This window comes from Oryx dammah, unplaced genomic scaffold, assembly GCF_014754425.2.
Source record: "Oryx dammah isolate SB20612 unplaced genomic scaffold, SCBI_Odam_1.1 HiC_scaffold_24, whole genome shotgun sequence".
In the NCBI taxonomy this organism is placed as follows: domain Eukaryota; kingdom Metazoa; phylum Chordata; class Mammalia; order Artiodactyla; family Bovidae; genus Oryx; species Oryx dammah.
This window is the reverse complement of record NW_024070208.1, coordinates 25884401-25904247: the sequence shown is the minus strand read 5'-3', so window position 1 is coordinate 25904247 and position 19847 is coordinate 25884401. Positions and strand designations below refer to the sequence as shown.

General features: G+C 38.3%; 1 protein-coding gene across 8 annotated transcripts in view; it reads left to right on the top strand.

Annotated features, from left to right (window-relative positions):
- The window catches only part of NBEA (neurobeachin), a 672618-nt gene that overhangs the window by 529773 nt on the left and 122998 nt on the right, over positions 1 to 19847 (top strand). For all 8 annotated transcript variants that reach the window (XM_040267082.1, XM_040267084.1, XM_040267081.1 and 5 more), the window contains 3 exons: positions 9080 to 9197; positions 9803 to 9905; positions 17053 to 17168. In XM_040267082.1, the coding sequence (XP_040123016.1) occupies positions 9080 to 9197; positions 9803 to 9905; positions 17053 to 17168 (337 nt within the window). The remainder of the gene's footprint in view (positions 1 to 9079; positions 9198 to 9802; positions 9906 to 17052; positions 17169 to 19847) is intronic.

The window sequence follows — 19847 nt, the reverse complement described above, 5'->3', positions numbered from 1 at the left end:
TTATTCTCTCTATGCCTTTGGTGAAGAACTGGTATCACCACAAAATGCAGTGAGAACTGGAAGAAGGCAGTTCCAAACATTTGGCCGTTTTTGCTGCTTCCTACTTCCTCATCTCATGTTCCATGACCTCGACTGCCAGTCAGAGACGATCTTCCACAACATGGTCAATTTAGAACCCGAGCTGCTTCTGCTCTGTGGTTCTGGTTTTCTTCTGGGCCTTAGAATCCTCTTTATTCATCTGGCAAAAGGGAAAAGACCGTGCATGAATGCAAACCTAAAACCACTCTTGTACTCTTCCATCCTGAATATATTTGCTACATCCAGAATCATTGGTAATTTGTACAGAATTATCAAAGTAATGGGGGTTACAGTTTCCCATTGCACTAACAGCCCTTTAATTGAACTGTTCAAGCTGCAAGTGTCTGTTGGATATGATGACCTGATGAACACTGAACAGAGCATGTCTAGCCAGCCCTTTGCATCATTCTCATCAATTCTTAACAGAAAATATAGCTTGAAGCAAAATTTAGTGTTTTCATATCCAAATACTTGTTCTGATATATGCAGTCAGATGATTTGAGATCACCAAAGCTATCACAAAACAAGTGCTTTTTAGGTCATACAATATTAACTGTCTTTAACAAAAAAAAAGATGAAACTGATTTGACAGCCATACCCATGTTTCTGACAAATATGCATGTCTGATACACATGAGTGCACAGCAACCCTATTTTTCTTCAACACAGTCATCAAATATGTGTTAAGCACACACTTGGGTGAAGTGGTTTACAAGGGGTCTCTACGACATTTGTTTTAGGTTGCATTCTGTGTGCTTCAGTTCGTGAGTGGGGCAGACCTCAGGGTAGAAAGCCAGTGTAATCTCTCTCTCCACTGTTTCTGGATATTAAGCCCTTAGTTCAAAGCAGGTCAGTGGTCACTTAAGAAAATCACAGAAGTTTCATAAAATTTGTGATCAAGATGCTTTAATTTTCCTGTTTATGATCAATGTGTGTGGTGCTAAGTCGTGTCCGACTCTTTGAGACCCCTAGGGCTAACCCACCAGGCTCCATATGATGTAGTAAAACTTCTTCATTCAACTTTTCAGAAAATGAAACTGAGTAGACTAGTTCAGCATTTGCTGATTGGTTTCATAGTATATTAAGAAATTTGGACAGCCTGGGAAGCACAAATCAGACAATATGGAAAGGTTGAGTTAAGAAAGAAAGCAAAACCACAAACCTCAAGTCTAGATGAAAGTACTTCTATGGTTTAGAAAAATATCTTGGACTAAGTGAAAAAGTAACTTAAAGCATTATTATAGAAGAGCCTGAAATTTACAGAACGCTATGTAACTAGTGGAGATATAAATAAAATACAGGCAATTTTATAGAATCAAGTCATATTTCAGACCTAGGCTTGATGCCCAGAATTTTATAGAAACATACCATAAACTCAGTATTTAATCAACTATAAATGATATTCTTTTGCCCTTTTGAAGCATATACAAATTGATTGAACTCATCACATGCCCCAGGTAGCATCCGTGTGAGTCTCTCTGCCTCCAGTGTCACAGCGTTCTACTTTGGCCTCCATGAGCCCCCTGAGTGTGTGTCAGTAAACTCTCTCTAGTTACCCTCATGCTCGGTTTCAGGGCTTTCTCTCAGTATCTGAACAGAGGAGAGGAAACGGGACTGGGGTATAGTCCCAAGCAATCATGGCGATCAGTGAAGTTATTTGAATGCTAGTGGTTTATCTCAACAGTTCATCATTTCTTTAAATATTTTATTTTCCATCCTATCTGCAGTAATTTCACTACCAAAAAAAATGTCTAATTACTTAACAGAAATGAAACCGATGTTTAAAAGGGGTGTCAAATGATATTCTGTGACACACCTCAGTGTATATTTTCTTAAATGAGAGGCATTAAGTCTATCAACTAAAATGCCTTAGCCTAAAAGACCTTCCATAGCCCGTCTAGAATGAAAGAACCCTTTTTTATGGAGACAGACCTTTCAGGATATGGTATAACCCAATCTACCCTCATGACTCAATGATAAAGAATCTGCCTGCCAGTGCAGGAGATGCAGATTCCATCTCTGGGTCAGGAAGATCCTCTGGAGGAGGAAATGGCAATCCTCTCCAGTATTCTTGTCTGGGAAATCCCATGGACCGAGGAGCCCAGTGGGCTACAAGTCTACAGGATTACAAAGAGTCAGACATGACTTAATGACTGAACACAGCACAGCATATAACCCAATCTAGAGTTCCTTGTGAGTGCAAATTAACCTACTAGAAAATATAAAAGTTATTCTATTTAGATCACTTTGTTTAGATCTTGATTAAATCTCAAGTCAGGAGAGACTTCTGGCAGGCTCCAGCCTTAGGATAATAAACATGAGAAGTCTGAAGGTGAAACTGGAAAGCTCTTTCCAATTCAGCAAAGGAGTCAAAGATACGCATACTTTGTAAGATCTCTTTGTAACCCTCCCCATATGTATTATCTGTCCGTTTCTCTTGGTGATTTAGTCAGTAAACAAATGTATATGGAGCACATATGTTCGAGGCATTGCCTTAGGCTCTGTGTATTGAGCAGTAAATAAGATGACTGAGGACCTTGTTGTCATGGAACTTTCACATCACAGGGAGGGGACTGAGAAAAAGCAAATAAATAAATAAGTTCCATGCACAGAACTGATACAAAATGATGTCATAGAAGAGATACTGGAGGTTAGTACATGATAACTCTTAAGCTGGATACCAGGAAAGGCAGTTCACAGGAAAGGATACTTAAAAGAGAAGTTTTAATTAAATTAGGAGAGTTTCGTTCCATAATCAATCTGAAAGGAAATGCGAAAGTAGGAGGTGGCATGCTTTAAAAAAAAGAAAAGGACTGTTGGCTCTCTTGAGTTTTCTGGCAGGAAATTATGAACGCCTCAAAGCACTGTCTTTTATCAGTCCCTCTTAAGGATTTCAAAAGCTTAACTATAACGTCAGTGACTGTAAAGGAAAATTTTCTTTTCCTTGGCTTCGCAGAATGGGGGCTGTACCGCTTATTCAGATGATGCTGTCCTTGTTCAAAACAGCTTGGAACTTTGGATCTGTCTTCTGGAATTTGCCTCTTGAGCTGTTTATGGTTGTTGATGTTAATTTAGTTGCTCAGTCATATCCGACTCTCTGTGACCCCGTGGACTGTAGCCTGCCAGTCTCCTCTGTCCACGGAATTTTCCAGGGAAGAATACTAGAGTGGGTGCCATTTCCTTTTCCAGGGGATCTTCCCAACCCAGGGATCGAACCCACGACTGCTACACTGGTAGGCACATTCTTTTCCACTGAGCCTCCATGGAAGCCTAAGCTGTTTATTCAGTTCAGTTCAGTCGCTCAGTCGTGTCCGACGCTATGCAACCCCATGAATTGCAGCACGCCAGGCCTCCCTGTCCATCACCAACTCCCGGAGTTCACTCAGACTCACGTCCATGGAGTCAGGGATGCCATCCAGCCATCTCATCCTCTGTCATCCCCTTCTCCTCCTGCCCCCGAACAGTATGAAAAGCTGTTTATTACTTGCTAGCAAAATAATTTAATTTTATTCTGTCTCCTTTTACGCTTCACCTCCAGACTTTACTGAGTTCCTCTGATTATCTCAGTTTCCTTTTTCTTGTTCCCAAGGGTCCCTGAGGGCCCCTGAGGACTGCTGTGATCCCAGCCTGGAGGAAAACTGATTGAGTTTCTGTATCAGTTTATAACCAATCAAGAGAAAGAAGCCACATAGCAATTTGAACAGGGAAAGTGTTATAATTTATAAACACTATAACATACAAATAATTATAATATGAACTCTAGTACAATTTTGGAGAAACAACTTAGTAAGAAATAAAAAGAACTCTGAGGAACATAGGAACAGAATACATGAGGACCAGCCACTGTATTTTGAGCTGATATTGAACCCAAGCAGGGGCCCCTGACTTAGGTAGGGAGGGCATGGATTTTAGCGCCCTTCATGTTACAAAGTCACTCTGGGGCCCTGCTTGGGGAGCCTGGTGCTCTGTCTTTTGGAACTTTGCAGAAAACCACCCTCTAGAGATTGGTGAAGCTCCTTATAGGAGGCTTCTCATCAGAGCACCTTGCTATAAAAGTGCCTGGGGCACTGAAGTACTGGAGAAATCTTCTCATCACTGGGTGCTGTCGGCCATCACACACTGCAGGAGCCAGGCCCTGGAGAAGCCCATGCTCTGCAGAGACCTGCTAGGTGAGCATATGGAATGGGGAAGAAAAACCCCTTGCCTCAGCATCATCTCTTCAGAGTCCTTCCCTGATGGACCTCAACATACTCCTGGCTACCAAAGGAAAAATTAAGGGCACAGATTCATTTTCACGTGATAAGCAATTAAGGGTGACTCCAGAGCCGAGACACAATCATTGAATAACTGGCACAGTTGGTAAGACAGTTTTACATGAAGCACTTAGAGTCAAACCAACTTCTGTGGGTGTGAGCTACCTGCCTGCTAAAGGTATTCAATAAAATAAACTGATAATATGATTAATGGAGAAGAATACAGGGTCAAATATCCATTAAAATCATGGTTCTCAAGGAGAAAAATAAAAATATTAATGTGTGTATGTATATCAGTTCAGTTCAGTTCAGTTGTTCAGTCGTGTCCGACTCTTTGCGACCCCATGAATCGCAGCACATTAGGCCTCCCTGTCCATCACCATCTCCCGGAGTTCACTAAAACTCATGTCCATCAAGTCAGTGACACCATCCAGCCATATCATCCTCTGTTGTCCTCTTCTCCTCCTGCCCCCAATCCCTCCCAGCATCAGAGTCTTTTCCAATGAGTCAACTCTTCCCATGAGGTGGCCAAAGTACTGGAGTTTCAGCTTTAGCATCATTCACTCCAAAGAAACCCCAGGGCTGATCTCCTTCAGAATGGACTGGTTGGATCTCTTTGCAGTCCAAGGGACTCTCAAGAGTCTTCTCCAACACCATAGTTCAAAAGCATCAATTCTTCGGCGCTCAGCTTTCTTCATAGTCCAACTCTCACATCCATACATGACCACAGGAAAAACCATAGCCTTGACTTGACGGACCTTTGTTGGCAAAGTTATGTCTCTGCTTTTGAATATGCTGTCTAGGTTGGTCATAACTTTCCTTCCAAGGAGTAAGCGTCTTTTAATTTCATGGCTGCAGTCACCATCTGCAGTGATTTTGGAGCCCAGAAAAATCAAGTCAGCCACTATTTCCACTGTTTCCCCAACTACGTGCCATGAACTGATGGGACCAGATGCCATGATCTTCATTTTCTGAATGTTGAGCTTTAAGCCAACTTTTTTACTCTCCTCTTTTACTCTCCTCAAGAGGCTCATTAGTTTTTCACTTTCTGCCATAAGAGTGGTGTCATCTGCATGTCTGAGGTTATTGATATTTCTCCCGGCAATCTTGATTCCAGATTGTGCTTCTTCCAGCCCAGTGTTTCTCATGATGTACTCTGCATAGAAGTTAAATAAGCAGGATGACAATATATAGTCTTGATGTACTCCTTGTCCTCTTTGGAACCAGTCTGTTGTTCCATGTCCAGTTCTAAATGTTGCTTCCTGACCTGCATATAGGTTTCTCAAGAGGCAGGTCAGATGGTCTGGTATTCCTATCTCTTTCAGAATTTTCCACAGTTTCTTGTGATCCACACAGTCAAAGACTTTGGCATAGTCAATAAAGCAGAAATAGATGTTTTTCTGGAACTCTCTTGCTTTTTCGATGATCCAGCAGATGTTGGCAATTTGATCTCTGGTTCCTCTGCCTTTTCTAAAACCAGCTTGAACATCTGGAAGTTCACGATTCACAAAACCAGCTTGAACATCTGGAAGTTCACGATTCACGTATTGCTGAAGCCTGGCTTGGAGACTTTTGAGCATTACTTTACTAGTGTATGAGATGAGTGCAGTGTTTGAGCATTCTTTGGCACTGCCTTTGTTTGGGATTGGAATGAAAACTGACCTTTTCCAGGCCTATGGCCACTGCTGAGTTTTCCAAATCTGCTGGCGTATTGAGTGCAGCACTTTCACAGCATCATCTTTCAGGATTTGAAATAGTTCAACTGGAATTCCATCGCCTCCACTAGCTTTGTTCATAGTGATGCTTTCTAAGGCCTACTTGACTTCACACTCCAGGATGTCTGACTCTAGGTAGAGTGTAAGTGATCACACCATTGTGATTATCTGAGTCGTGAAGCTCTTTTTTTTATAGTTCTTCTGTGTATTCTTGCCACCTCTTCTTAATATCTTCTGCTTCTGTTAGGTTCATATCATTTCTGTCCTTTATCGAGCCCATCTTTGCATGAAATGTTCCCTTGGTATCTCTAATTTTCTTGAAATGATCTCTAGTCTTTCCCATTCTGTTGTTTTCCTCTATTTCTTTGCACTGATTGCTGAGGAAGGCTTTCTTATCTCTTCTTGCTATTCTTTGGAACTCTGCATTCAGATGCTTATATCTTTCCTTTTCTCCTTGGCTTTTCGCTTCTCTTCTTTTCACAGCTATTCGTAAGGCCTCCCCAGACAGCCGTTTTGCTTTTTTGCATTTCTTTTCCATGGGGATGGTCTTGATCCCTGTCTCCTGTACAATGTCACGAACCTCATTCCATAGTTCATCAGGCACTCTGTCTATCAGATCTAGCCCCTTAAATCTATATCTCACTTCTACTGTATAATCATAAGGGATTTGATTTAGGTCATACCTGAATGGTCTAGTGGTTTTCCCTACTTTCTTCAATTTAAGTCTGAATTTGACAATAAGGAGTTCATGATCTGAGCCACAGTCAGCTCCCGGTCTTGTTTTTGCTGACTGTATAGAGCTGCAAAGAATATAATCAATCTAATTTTGGTGTTGACCATCTGGTGATGTCCATGTGTAGAGTCTTCTCTTGTGTTGAGGAAGAGGGTGTTTGCTATGACCAGTGTGTTCTCTTGGCAAAACTCTATTCGCTTTTGCCCTGCTTCATTCGATATTCCAAGGCCAAATTTGCCTGTTACTCCAGGTGTTTCTTGACTTCCTACTTTTGCATTCCAGTCCCCTATAATGAAAAGGACATCTTTTTTGGGTGTTAGTTCTATAAGGTCTTGTAGGTCTTCCTAGAACTGTTCAACTTCAGCTTCTTCAGCGTTACTGGTTGGGGCATAGACTTGGATTACTGTGATTTTGAATGGTTTGCCTTGGAAACGAACAGAGATCATTCTTAGATTGCATCCAATTACTGCATTTCGGACTCTTTTGTTGACCATGATGGCTACTCCATTTCTTCTTCTAAGGGAATCCTGCCCATAGTAGTAGATAAAATGGTCATCTGAGTTACATTCACCCATTCCAGTCCATTTTAGTTCGCTGATTCCTAGAATGTCGACATTCACTCTTGCCATCTCCTATTTGACCACTTCCAATTTGCCTTGATTCATGGACCTAACATTCCAGGTTCCTATGCAATATTGCTCGTTACAACATCGGACCTTGCTTTTATCACCAGTCACATCCACAGCTTGGTATTGTTTTTGCTTTGGCTCCATCCCTTCATTCTTTCTGGAGTTATCTCTCCACTGATCTCCAGTAGCATATTGGGTACCTACTGACCTGGGGAGTTCCTCTTTCAGTATCTTATCATTTTGCCTTTTCATACTGTTCATGGGGTTCTCAAGGCAAGAATACTGAAGTGGTTTGCCATTCCCTTCTCCAGTGGACCACATTCTCTCAGACCTCTCCACCATGACCCGCCCATCTTGGTGTATTAGTGTATGTATATACACACACTGATATATATATTATATATATATATATAAAGTTTAATATATAATATATGTAGACATAAAATCACCCATCCTCCTGGCATACCACTTTTAGTATAAAGGTGCCATCAAAACTTTCATGGAAAGATCTCTTCTTGTTTCTGAGATTATATTCATTTTGTTGTTATTCAGTCACTAAGTTGTATCTGACTCTCTTTGACCCCATGAACTGCAGAATGCCAGACTTTCCTGTCCTTCTCTATCTCTGTTAACTCCAAAAATATGTTTATTGCAGATTTGACTGCAGCAGAATAATCAAACGTGAATTTATCTGTATCATGAAACAAGATGTCCACATGTGGATAATTGCTAAGAATGTTTCAGCAACTTAGTATTAGGGTCAAACTCGCTAGGATTACCTTGGCCTTCCTCTAATTGCTACACAATTGCTTCTACAGTTTCTGCCATTACATCTCCATTCAAGTAAGGAGGAGATAGAAATGTGCCAGCTACATATGACTCCTTTTATCAGCTTTTCTGGAATATCCCCAAATGACTGGTTTCATTCTCATTAGCCAGTTCTGGGTCACATGTCCTTACTTATAGTTGCAAGGGAATTTGGAGAAAGCAAAGAATGACTTTATCATCACTATCTTAGATCAAAGTCAGACAAATTCTGTCCTCAGGAACAAATTCAGGCCATTGTTGCAAATAAAGTTTTATTGGAACAGAGTCATGCCCATCTACTTACACATTATCTGGGACTGCTCGTACCACAATGGCAAAGTTAAATAGCTGTGAGAAGGACAGGTGGCCTGCAAGTCCTAAAAATTTTTACTATTTCACCTTTTACCAGAAATGTTCATTGACCTCAGGCTTAGACCAATCATGAACCCTTGCTTGGGGTTGACCACTTTGAGGGCTAAATGGTCTTCCATTAAGCAAGGAAGAAGGAAGAAAAATGACATTGGAAAAGCACCAACCATATATATCCAGCCATCTGGTCTAACCAATCATATATAAGATTACCAAGGCATAACACATTTTCTGTTTTGTCACAGGGTCACCTTGAACTTACAACTTTTCTTTCCCTTTGTTCTTTCATTTCTACATGAGCCAGGTACAAAAATTTAGAAAGGTAGGAATTTTGTAAATATACAGAATCAAATGATTGACAGTATTGTGATACATCATGAATTCAGGAAGATAACCCCTAATTTACTGACTTTGATACAGCCCTAACGTATTATCAGACTAAGTCTGAGACACATATTCCACTGACTGACACTTCCCTTCAAACTGTTTATTTTAGGTCCTTGCATACACTGAGGGACTTCATGGAAAATGGATGTTCAGCGAGATACGAGCTGTATTTTCAAGACGTTATCTTCTACAAAATACTGCTTTGGAAGTGTTTATGGCAAACCGAAGTAAGTCTCCTTAAATATTTTGAAAACAAATGTGCTGTTCATATTTGAATGTTAATGATTGACATGATGTGATACTGACTTGATTTTTTGCATTGTATTTCTTTCTTTGATATGCTGCTGCTAATGCAAAAATAAAAATTAAAAAAGAATGTATTTGTTTGAAAATGTTAATCCTGCTGCTGCTGCTAAGTCGCTTCAGTCGTGTCTGACTCTATGCGACCCCATAGATGGCAGCCCACCAGGCTCCCCCATCCCTGGGATTCTCCAGGCAAGAACACTGGAGTGGGTTGCCATTTCCTTCTCCAATGCATGAAAGTGAAAAGTGAAAGTGAAGTCGCTCAGTCGTGTCCGACTCTTCGAGACCCCATGGACTGCAGCCTACCAGGCTCCTCCGTCCATGGGATTTTCCAGGCAAGAGTACTGGAGTGGGGTGCCATTGCCTTCTCCAATGTTAATCCTAGGATAAACTTACAAGGAAATCTAATTTCTATGAAGATTCATTACCTTTACAAATAAATCATGAAAGGCACTTGAAAAATGAATTCTGAAATTGATGGTTAGCTCTCCTATGGTTTTCTAAATCATGTTTTTTCTTTTTGCCACAGCTTCAGTTATGTTTAATTTCCCTGATCAAGCAACAGTAAAAAAAGTCGTCTATAGCTTGCCTCGGGTTGGAGTAGGGACCAGCTATGGTTTGCCACAAGCCAGGTAATTATATCATATTACACATTATCGATGGTTGGCTAACATATTTCCATCTAAATACAACAAAAATCTGAATAGAGTTATGCCCTTGTAATTATTTTGAAAACCTAGGAATTGTCTTCCTCTGCAGGTCATTTGTAGGGAAAGAGGTTATGAAAACAGCTATTTTAAGAATGGCAGAATGGGGCATAATTTTATTTCACATAATTTTATTTAAATGACAAAGTAAGAAAGTTGATTGCATCTTATAGTAAGCATGTTAAGACATTTTTGCTGAAGATCTTAGCAAAGCCTCATGATGTTTGTGGTTAATTGTTGTGTAATAACATATAGTTTTTTATAAATGTTGTATAAAAAGACTTCTTCATTACAGTAATCAAACTCTTAGGGTTTATTGAGATTAATAGTCATTCATTATGGTGTGGTTATAATCATTTCCTGAATCTTTCATCTTTGTATTTTAAATGTATTATTTTGAAATCTTACTTAGTCAAAGATACTACTCTGTGTAGAAAACGTGGTCAGTAATTATGTGTGTCACTAATATCAATTAGTTGGTTTTGGCTGCGAGTAACTGAATAACTGACTAAAAGTCGTTTAACCAATAGGGTTTTGGTTGTGAGGGTTTTGTTTTATGAAAGAGGTGGAATTAAAAAGAAGTTGCCAGGGGATCCCCTGGTGGCTCCGTGGTAAAGAATCCACCTGCCAGTGTAGAAGACACAAATTCAATCCCTGATCCAGGAAGACCCCACATGCCATGGAGCAACTAACCCCGTGCACGACGACTGCTGAGCCTGTGCTCTAAAGCCTGTGAGCCGTAACTACTGAGCCTGTGTGCTGCGACTGCTGAAGTCTGCGTGCCTAGAGCCTGTTCTCTGCAACAAGAGAAGGCAACACAGTGAGAAGCCCACAAACCACATCTGGAGAGTAGTCCCCACACACAACTAGAGAAAAACAACAGGGAAGACCTGGTATAGCCAAAAATAAATATATATATATAAATAAAAATTTAAAACATAAAAAAAGGAGTTGCCAGTATTGGCTCAGAGGTTCAGTAATGTCAGGACTCTAAGTTGGCTTCATGTTCACAAAATAACCACTACTGCTCCGAATACCACATCTCATACAACTGCATTCAAGTACGAGAAGGACACAAAGGACTTCTTGAAATTCTGTTTTAGAATGGACTATATTTAGAAGTCCCTTTGGCCAGAATGGAGTCACCTTCCTGCCCCTAAAACAATCACTGAACACTGAATGTGAAGCCAAATCATCCCCTACAAGTCAAGGAAAAATATACCTCTGAACTCCCTGCCACTTCCTATCTGAAAAAAATACACTTTCTGTTGTTAAGGAAGAAAGAGAATAATCAGCTTTGGGCAGACAAGCAACAGTGTCTTCCATGTAGATCATTAAGTGCCTGGGAGTTATTCCAGAGCACTGCATGCATGGAAAGGAAAACCAATCTTTGTCTATCTTCCCCTTAAATAGGCTACAGACATTTAAAAGACAGGAACTGTGTCTTATTTATCTTTTAATCTACCATACCTAGCACACTGCCTAATTGCAAAGGTGCTTTTAAGTGCTACTTAACTAGAGTTACCCTACATTACAAGGTCTCAATTCTCATATTAAGCTTATAGTGTAAAACCAATTCACAGACATGTATGCACATGCTCAGGATATTTGCTATTTTGAACAACAAAATTCACTTAAGACATTAGTAGACAATGAAGTACTTATACAAAATACAGGTCAAAAGACAAATGCATTTAATCTAGCAAAAAAAAATGAAGTTAGTTTTGCAAGGCTTATTCTTACTGAATCTAAGCTGACTCTTAGTAATCATTACTTCCTTTCATAAGTACCTACAAATTGTTTAATCATCAAGTCAAGGATTTTTCCAGGAATTGACCTTAAGAACTCACAAATAGGCCTAACCCTTTCCTTTTAAAGAATAATCATCTGCCTCCTGGCATATTTCTCAATGACCATGATTCTTCAAAGATTACCAATAGAGTTTTCTGCTTTCTTTTGGTATTCTTCTACTTGTCAGGACCTGAAATCATTTAAAACAACCAGAAACTCTTTTACTATATTCCTTATTTCTTATGAATGTAATTTTCCTTTCAACCACATTTAGTCTCAGATTTTTGGAATGCTATTCTTCTTGATGGAAAAACTGGAAACAAAACATATGTTTAGTAACTTTGGAAATTCTATCTTAAGACACTTTTTTGTTGCCCCCTTTGTGTTCCCCCCAAAGACTCAATTCATTAAGCTTCCCAATAAAATACTCATAAGTTCAATTTTGTTTATTTCCTGTGATATTTAGCCTTGGAGGTAGCAGATTGAGGTTGGCGGAACATTGAATCTAGGCTCAGACCTGCCACTTCTTGGCTGGGTAACAAGGATAGGGTCTGATCTGATTGTAGGAACTCAGTACATATATGTTGAAAGAATGAATAACATTGAACATGAAGACTGAAGTTCTCATCTGCTATAAAATGGGCATAGTATTTTGTGAAAGACATTTCAACAATTGTCCTGAGACCATAAAATGAATGCACTTTGTGGACTGTGAACACACATAGACACTTTCCACATGCATGTGGGCATGCACACATAGATGTAGATGGTAGGTAGGTGAGGAGGTAGGTAGCTGGGTGAGTAGGTAAATAGATATACACACAGACACCTACAAAGAGTGTATGATATGTAAGATCCTATTACATTTAGAAAATTGTCAAAGGGAAGGGATAATGTCTGACCCCTACAAATAGAAGTCTTCCAGCTGAGAGTATCTTGGTAAAATCACCAAAGGATCCATTCTTTACTTTGTTTCTTTGACATCAGGTTTTGTCAGTTTAAAGCAGAGTTAATCAAACGCTTCACGGGCTTCCCTGGTGGCTCAGACGGTAAAGCGTCTGACCAAAACACGGAGACCCAGGTTCAATCCCTGGGTCAGGAAGCCCCTGGAGAAGGAAATGGCAACCCACTCCAATACTCTTGCCTAGAAAATTCCATGGACTGAGGAGCCTGGTAGGCTACAGTCCATGGGATCGCAAAAGATTTGGACATGACTGAGTGACTTCACTTTCACTTATCAAACGCTAGGGAATATACCCTAAACTAAGCCCAAAGGAGACTGCTTTAGAAGTAAACAGACAAAAATGATCAAACTCAAAGGCAGGTATACTGCCAGAAAATCAAACTTCACGTATCACTTAGGCCACTTCTTGGGCAAGCCCACCAAAGAGATCACATTGCAAAGATTTAGAACAAAAGGAATATTTCCATAAAGCTAGCAGAAAAGACCATGATTCTGGGAAAGATTGAAGGCAGGAGGAGAAAGGGACGACAGAGGATGAGAGGGTTGGATGGCATCACTGACTAGATGGACATGAGTTTAAGCAAGCTCCAGGAGTTGGTAATGGACAGGGAGGCCTGGCGTGCTGCAGTCCATGGGGTCACAAAGAGTTGGATATGACTGAACTGAACTGAGCAGAGCCTAATGAACACCCTTTTAGTTTACATGCATGTCTCATTTGCTGAGCACTTTCCAACTCCCAGGGACTATACTTTGGGTTCAAATTTATAAGCATTAGTTTTTAGCTTATAAACAGCAGACATTTATTTCTGCCTGTTCTGGAGGATAGAAAGTCCAGGATCACTAGCAAATTTGGTGTCTGCTGATGACCTAACTCCAGGTTCATAGATGGTCATCCTGTCCACGTGTCCTCACATGGCAGAGGGGCACTCAGCCCTTAATTCTTAAAACCATGTGGATTCTTAATGGATTTCTTTTTTTAACTTTTTTCTTTCTTTCTTTCTTTCTTTCTTTTTTTTTGGCATATCTGTGGTGTGAGGGATATTAAGTTCCTCCACCAGTGACCAAATGGTTGCCCCTTGAAGGAGCAGCATGGAGCCTTAACCACCAGATGAACAAGGAAGTTCCTTAATGGAGTTCTTACCCATGTTATAGATAGGAAGTTTTTGGTTTAGATAAGTTACTTATTTTGCCCAAGATCATGGCCACTCTCTTAATTTCTATTTGGTGTCATCTATCAAAGTGGTCCACATTGGTCAAAAGAGCAATACCCTTACCCCATGCATAATGATAGAAAAATACTGACAGAATTTGTCCGTTTTCTAGACTCCATGCTGATTGTCATTGCTTGGTTAATGTATTGCTATTTTCTATTCAGACGGTCATTATAATCAATAAATTTTGAGTATAGTTAGATTCTTTACTTATTAAGAATTTACCTTGTTGCATATATAGTTAATGATTTTAAATGGTCACCATTTGTTATAGTACTTAGTATTTTTTTCCAGAAGGCAATTTTATCTTCTTCTTATTCCCCAGTTGTTAAAACATTTTTGTGTAGCCCAAATATGTACCAACTATACTCATTCAAATGTCTAAATGTTTATAGGATATTTTCAATAACCCTATTGATTTACTGTTTATCATTTTGCTGCTTCTTATGATTGAATTTATTTATTTATTTTTTGAATTTCATCTCTCTTTAGCCATTATTTTTTTGAGGGATAGAAATCCAATAACTCAAGTCATTTGGTTTATACTTTATTTAGACCCCACTCTAGTTCAAGTATTGTTAAATGCTAAGGACATAACAGTATATATAACATAGTTCCTGCTCTCAGCGAGTTTATAGTAGAAAAGAGAGAACAGTAAACAGGAAAAACTGGTCCTTTCCGTGAACTTGCTAATAAAAATCTGATTTTCTAAATTCATTTCGTATGCCTGTATTTTTCTTCACAACTGCATACTCTAAGAATGACACGATAACCTTCTCCCATGAGTCCCATTATTTATCCTTATCACAATTTGTTTGGTCTTGGTTTTTGAGTGTTTTTGGTGCTCAGGATTATTTCCATATCAGCAGCTTTCTTCTTAAATTTTCTAGGTTTAAAATGTCAACAAATAAGTTTACAACTTCATTCTATACTTTGCTTTTAGCAGACTAAGCATACTGCTGGTAAGAATTTTAGTCAGATTAGCAAGAATATGATTACAATAGTAATCCAGTGAAAGTTGGACTAAGCACATAATTATAATACTGGTAAATACAAATTGGGTCAATATAGTTTATTAATTGATAATTCAGAAAATATTTTAGCATGTTGCTCTGATAAATCCAGAATCAAGGCTAAAATTTATAACATAAATAATTGTGTAAGTGAGAGTATCTGGCCTGGAAAATTTTTGAATAGTGGTGCTAGAATGGCTTAAAATCTGGAAGCCCTTTTAGTAGCCCTGTGAAAATCATATTGCCAGTTAAATGAAAAGTGTACAAAGATATAGTATTTAAGTATGCAATATATATTCCCCTGACCATTGCAATTAGAATTATATAGTTCTTATGGAATCCTTAGGATCTAATATCTCAAGTATATATAACTAGGAAAGCTCCAAAAATGTTAATATGTGACCAGGCTGCTGCAAAATATTAACATTTTAAGCATTGAGTTAGACATAATTATTTTTTAAGTTCTTAATTCAAATTTTAATTTGACACACCGAGTTTATTCCCATTCTTCCTTCCTCCTTCCTTTTCTTCAACCCCTGTATCTTGGGTTTCTCTGGTGGCTCAGTGGTAAGAAATCCGCCTGCCAATACAGGAGACACAGGTTCATTCCCTGGGTTGGGAAGATCCCCTGGAGAAGGAAATGGCAACACACTCCAGTATTCTTGACTGGGAAATCCCATGAACAGAACTTGGCTGACTACAGTCCATGGGGTCAAAAAAAATTGGACATGACTTAGCAACTAAAGAGCAAAATATATCTTAGCTCTTGCCATGGTTATTAAGATCTCATGTGAGTGTAAACATGATAATAAAACATGGGAGATAAAAATAGTCTTAGGTCCGCAGCTCCCACCATGGAGCCCTAAGATATCACAGTGAACTCTCAGGCCTACTGCAGGGCGTTTTACGTTTTTTTAGGGAAATACAGCAGCATCTATCAAATGCTGCACGAACTCAGCTCAACTTAGTTCTAATCTTCAACATTTGATGGCACTGCATTCTTGTATTCTTTTTGATGACATCTTAGCTTTGTGAAACTAATTTTCAGGGGTTGCTGTGGTTTAAAAAAAGAACAGGCACTCCATGAAAATTCATGTGGGATAGGAAATGAAAATGGTAGTGTCAGGTATGATTCCCAGGTTTCAGAAGCTGTACAGTGCCCAACAGGTGTGCACTGCACCCCTTTAGTAAGTAATTGGATTATTTAAGAAGGAAATAAAGTACTATTTTTCTTTCAGTTTTTGAATATTGTATTCTCAGACAGCTACTAAGTTGTTATGGCTCAAGTGTTAAGTTATTTAGACCTAACTACTCAATAAAGAGAACTGTTAGATGTTTCTCTTGGGCTAGGAGCACCTTGAAAAAATTCCTGAGACACTAAAGGTGGCATAAATTCAAAATGTTTGGGAACTTCTTTGTTAAGTGGTGATTGTTTTAGAAACTCAGCCTTATCATGCTTTCACAAAATCAGTCAGCTTTTAGAGAAACACGTCCCTTCAAAGGTTCATAATTTACACAAATTCTCCTGACTTACTCTCTTAAGATATTCCTATGTTCCTTCTTCTATTCCTATATTTTCAAAGTTCTCAGTTGTTTGCTTTTGACCTTCTAGAGGATTATGTATCATGTGGTTAGAGGCTGTGCTCATGTGCACACTCTGTGGGGAGACAGGCTTAAAAAGTTCAGTGGGGTCATTATTATATAAGGTTTGAGTCAAATGCTTATAAGCTGCTACCTGACCATCTACCTAGCATCTTAGCATGGGGTAGGTTTGCTGTGTTGTTTAAAAGCTACTTTGACTGATTTTGAGTACAGTTTCGCCTTTTTTGTTCTTATTGACTTGTAAAATATCCATTTGGAGCAATGTTATACAAATAGGTGCTTTCATATTGATTTATTCTAAGTAAATATGTGTATCTTCTCTGTAATAGATTTTTTCAAATATTGCTAATTCTACAACTAAAATGTTTTTTGTAATTTATCTAAGAAGGATAAACCATACATCGAATTATATCAAATCCATATATTAGTTATTATTTGACTTTTAAAGGTTATGAGTTTAAAGAAACTGTTATAATTTGCTTAATTGCTAGGAGGATATCACTGGCCACTCCTCGACAGCTTTATAAATCTTCCAACATGACTCAGCGCTGGCAAAGAAGGGAAATTTCAAACTTTGAATATTTGATGTTTCTTAATACTATAGCAGGTAAGACATCTCATTCTTTAATCTCACAATATGTTTATGCTCATCAAAATCCTCGATGATGTGACTTTTTGGAATACATTGTTCTCCTTGAAATTCAAATACAGCATCAGAATAAATATTGAAGCACTCATATTAAATTGCCATCAGAAGCTATACAAGCTAGCACTAAGGTTTAGTTGCATTTTATTGTTGAAGGAGCTTTTCCTTACTCTCCTTCAGCCATTTCCTTTGCTGACAGCTTTGTCTGAAGGTTTATTAGAGTCAACAAACCATTGCCAGAGAGTGTCTGGAAATAATAATGGGAAAATGTAATTTCACTACTTTGTCATTCTCATCAGTAGCAGCTAGACAGGAGAATAACAACAGGATTCTGCCTAGTACAGATGTCACCTGGATTGTGGCGTGATTGGGTTACAACATGTTTTTTTCCTTAAAATCTTCAAATGAAAATGTAAAATCAGATTGCATTTCTGAATGATGAGTAACTGCCATCAACTTTAGCAATACCATGCTTGTAAATTAAGAGAGGGTAGTGGTTTTATTTTTCTGCTAAATCAGTGGTCATCAGTGGCTGAGTATGTCTACGAGATTTAAGTACCTCTTTCTTTTTTTTCAAGTTGGGCTCCAAAACCCTTTTTCAAGGCCTTTGAGTTACAAAGAGTTTGCTTCTGTAAATCAGGCTCTACAAAAACTTTTTTTTTACAATAAGATAAATTTAAGTAACTATGCAGTGCATATGTATATGATTATTCTTTTTTGTGAATGAATGCTCAGACTGTGGATTTAGAGCCCTGTTCTCTGAATCACTGCTTAAAAGGATAACTGTGTAGTATAGCGCTTTTATAATCTATTATATATGCATGAATATGAACACTGTAGGCTTATATTAAATATGGATGATATAGATATGTATTAAATAGACAAAATAACTCAATTTGTTGACATAAAGTGATAAAAAGTTGTTTAAAATGGTTTTGCATTTTAATCATTTACTACATATTATAGTATTAATGCCTTTGCTAAATAGGATGTTAGAGGTACAACCAAAGAGTGGTTTTATAAAATATATTAATTTTTATTGTATACTTTATACATACATATCCATTATATAGCTATATCTTTGTTACATATTTATATATACTAACATAATAGTCTATACAATGTATATATCTTTAAAAAACCTATTTACTTACTCAAAAATAAAGGAAATATGTTATACTATTTAATTAATACATACTATATACATATAGAGAGTATAATGAACTTAAACATCTGAAATGTAAAGAACCTAATTTCTTTAGTATATTTAGGTAAACAGCATGATGTAACATAAGTATCATTGCCAAAGTGAAAAAGGGTAGAATATCAAATCTGCCAACCTCCTGTCTTAGACCATAGGTGAAATTTCAAGTTTTAACTTTATCTTGGACTTTAAATCTTTTGGTAGGCATGTTTGATATTTCTTTGCATATGTTTTAACAACTGATATGTTTAGTCATATATCATCTTGTCTTATACTATTGCTTGTAATATTTTCTTGCTTTCCCCACTGTTTTGTTTTTCTTTGGCCATTTAAATGAATTTCTGCCTATTTTTTTAGAGATTTATAACATAAGCTTTTTAAATCAGTCCTATGCAAAATAAGAACTTTCACTCAATGTACTTCTTATTCATTGCTTATCTTTGTCAATATAATTTGCTACCAGAATCCATATTATTATGAAACACTTGTTTTTGGAGTCCATATATTTTTGCATATTAAGAAGGGTTTGACTTTTTATTAAAATCTTCTCATTAATACAGTATATTGTTTTCAGCTACATGGATCTTTGGGGCTTCCCTGGTAGCTCTAAAGAATCCTCCTGCAATGCAGGAGACCCAGGTTTGATCCCTGAGTCAGGAAGATCCCCTAGAGAAGGAAATGGCAATCCACTCCAGTACTCTTGCTGGGAGAATTCCATGGACGGAGGACCCTGTTGGACTACAGTCCATGGTGTCACAAAGAGTCAGACACAACTGAGCAACTTTCACTTTTCACATGTATCTTTACCTGATTTTTCAGGATAAAGTTCTCTTTTTTTCCCTTCTGCAGTATTCTTCCATATTCCCTGTGTTCGGTTTCTCTATTATCTATCCTTCAAAGATCTGTCAAAACTCGTGATCTGTCATATGTCATAGATAAGCATATGACTTTTTCCCCTTGATTCTGTTACCTTATTGGAGCTTTTGGAATTAAAACTGGAAGACGTGGTGGTATGCCTCACTCCTAGTTCAGTTTCCAGTGGAGCTGGCATTTTTCCTAAAAGGTTTTGCTGTTCTAGAATGGAATTCTCTCTGCCTGTCCTCTGGATGGAGTGTTATCTAGTTGGTTATGTTAAAGGACACGTCTAGTCTCCATCCCTTCTCACTGCCTTTTACTTATGTCAGCTACATTTCCCAAAGTGTGGTGCACAGTTCCACCTGTAACCACTACCTACTTCATGCCTGTTTTCTGGCAGTTTCTCTGTCTAACTCTAGAATAATTGCAGTCTTGATAGAGATAACATCATGATCTGGTCTAAAAGCTTCCCTGACCAGTATGAAGTGAAAGTGTTAGTCGCTCAGTGGTCTCCAACTCTTTGTGACCCCATGGACTCTAGCCCTCCAGGCACCTCTGTCTGTGGAATTTCTCAGACAAGA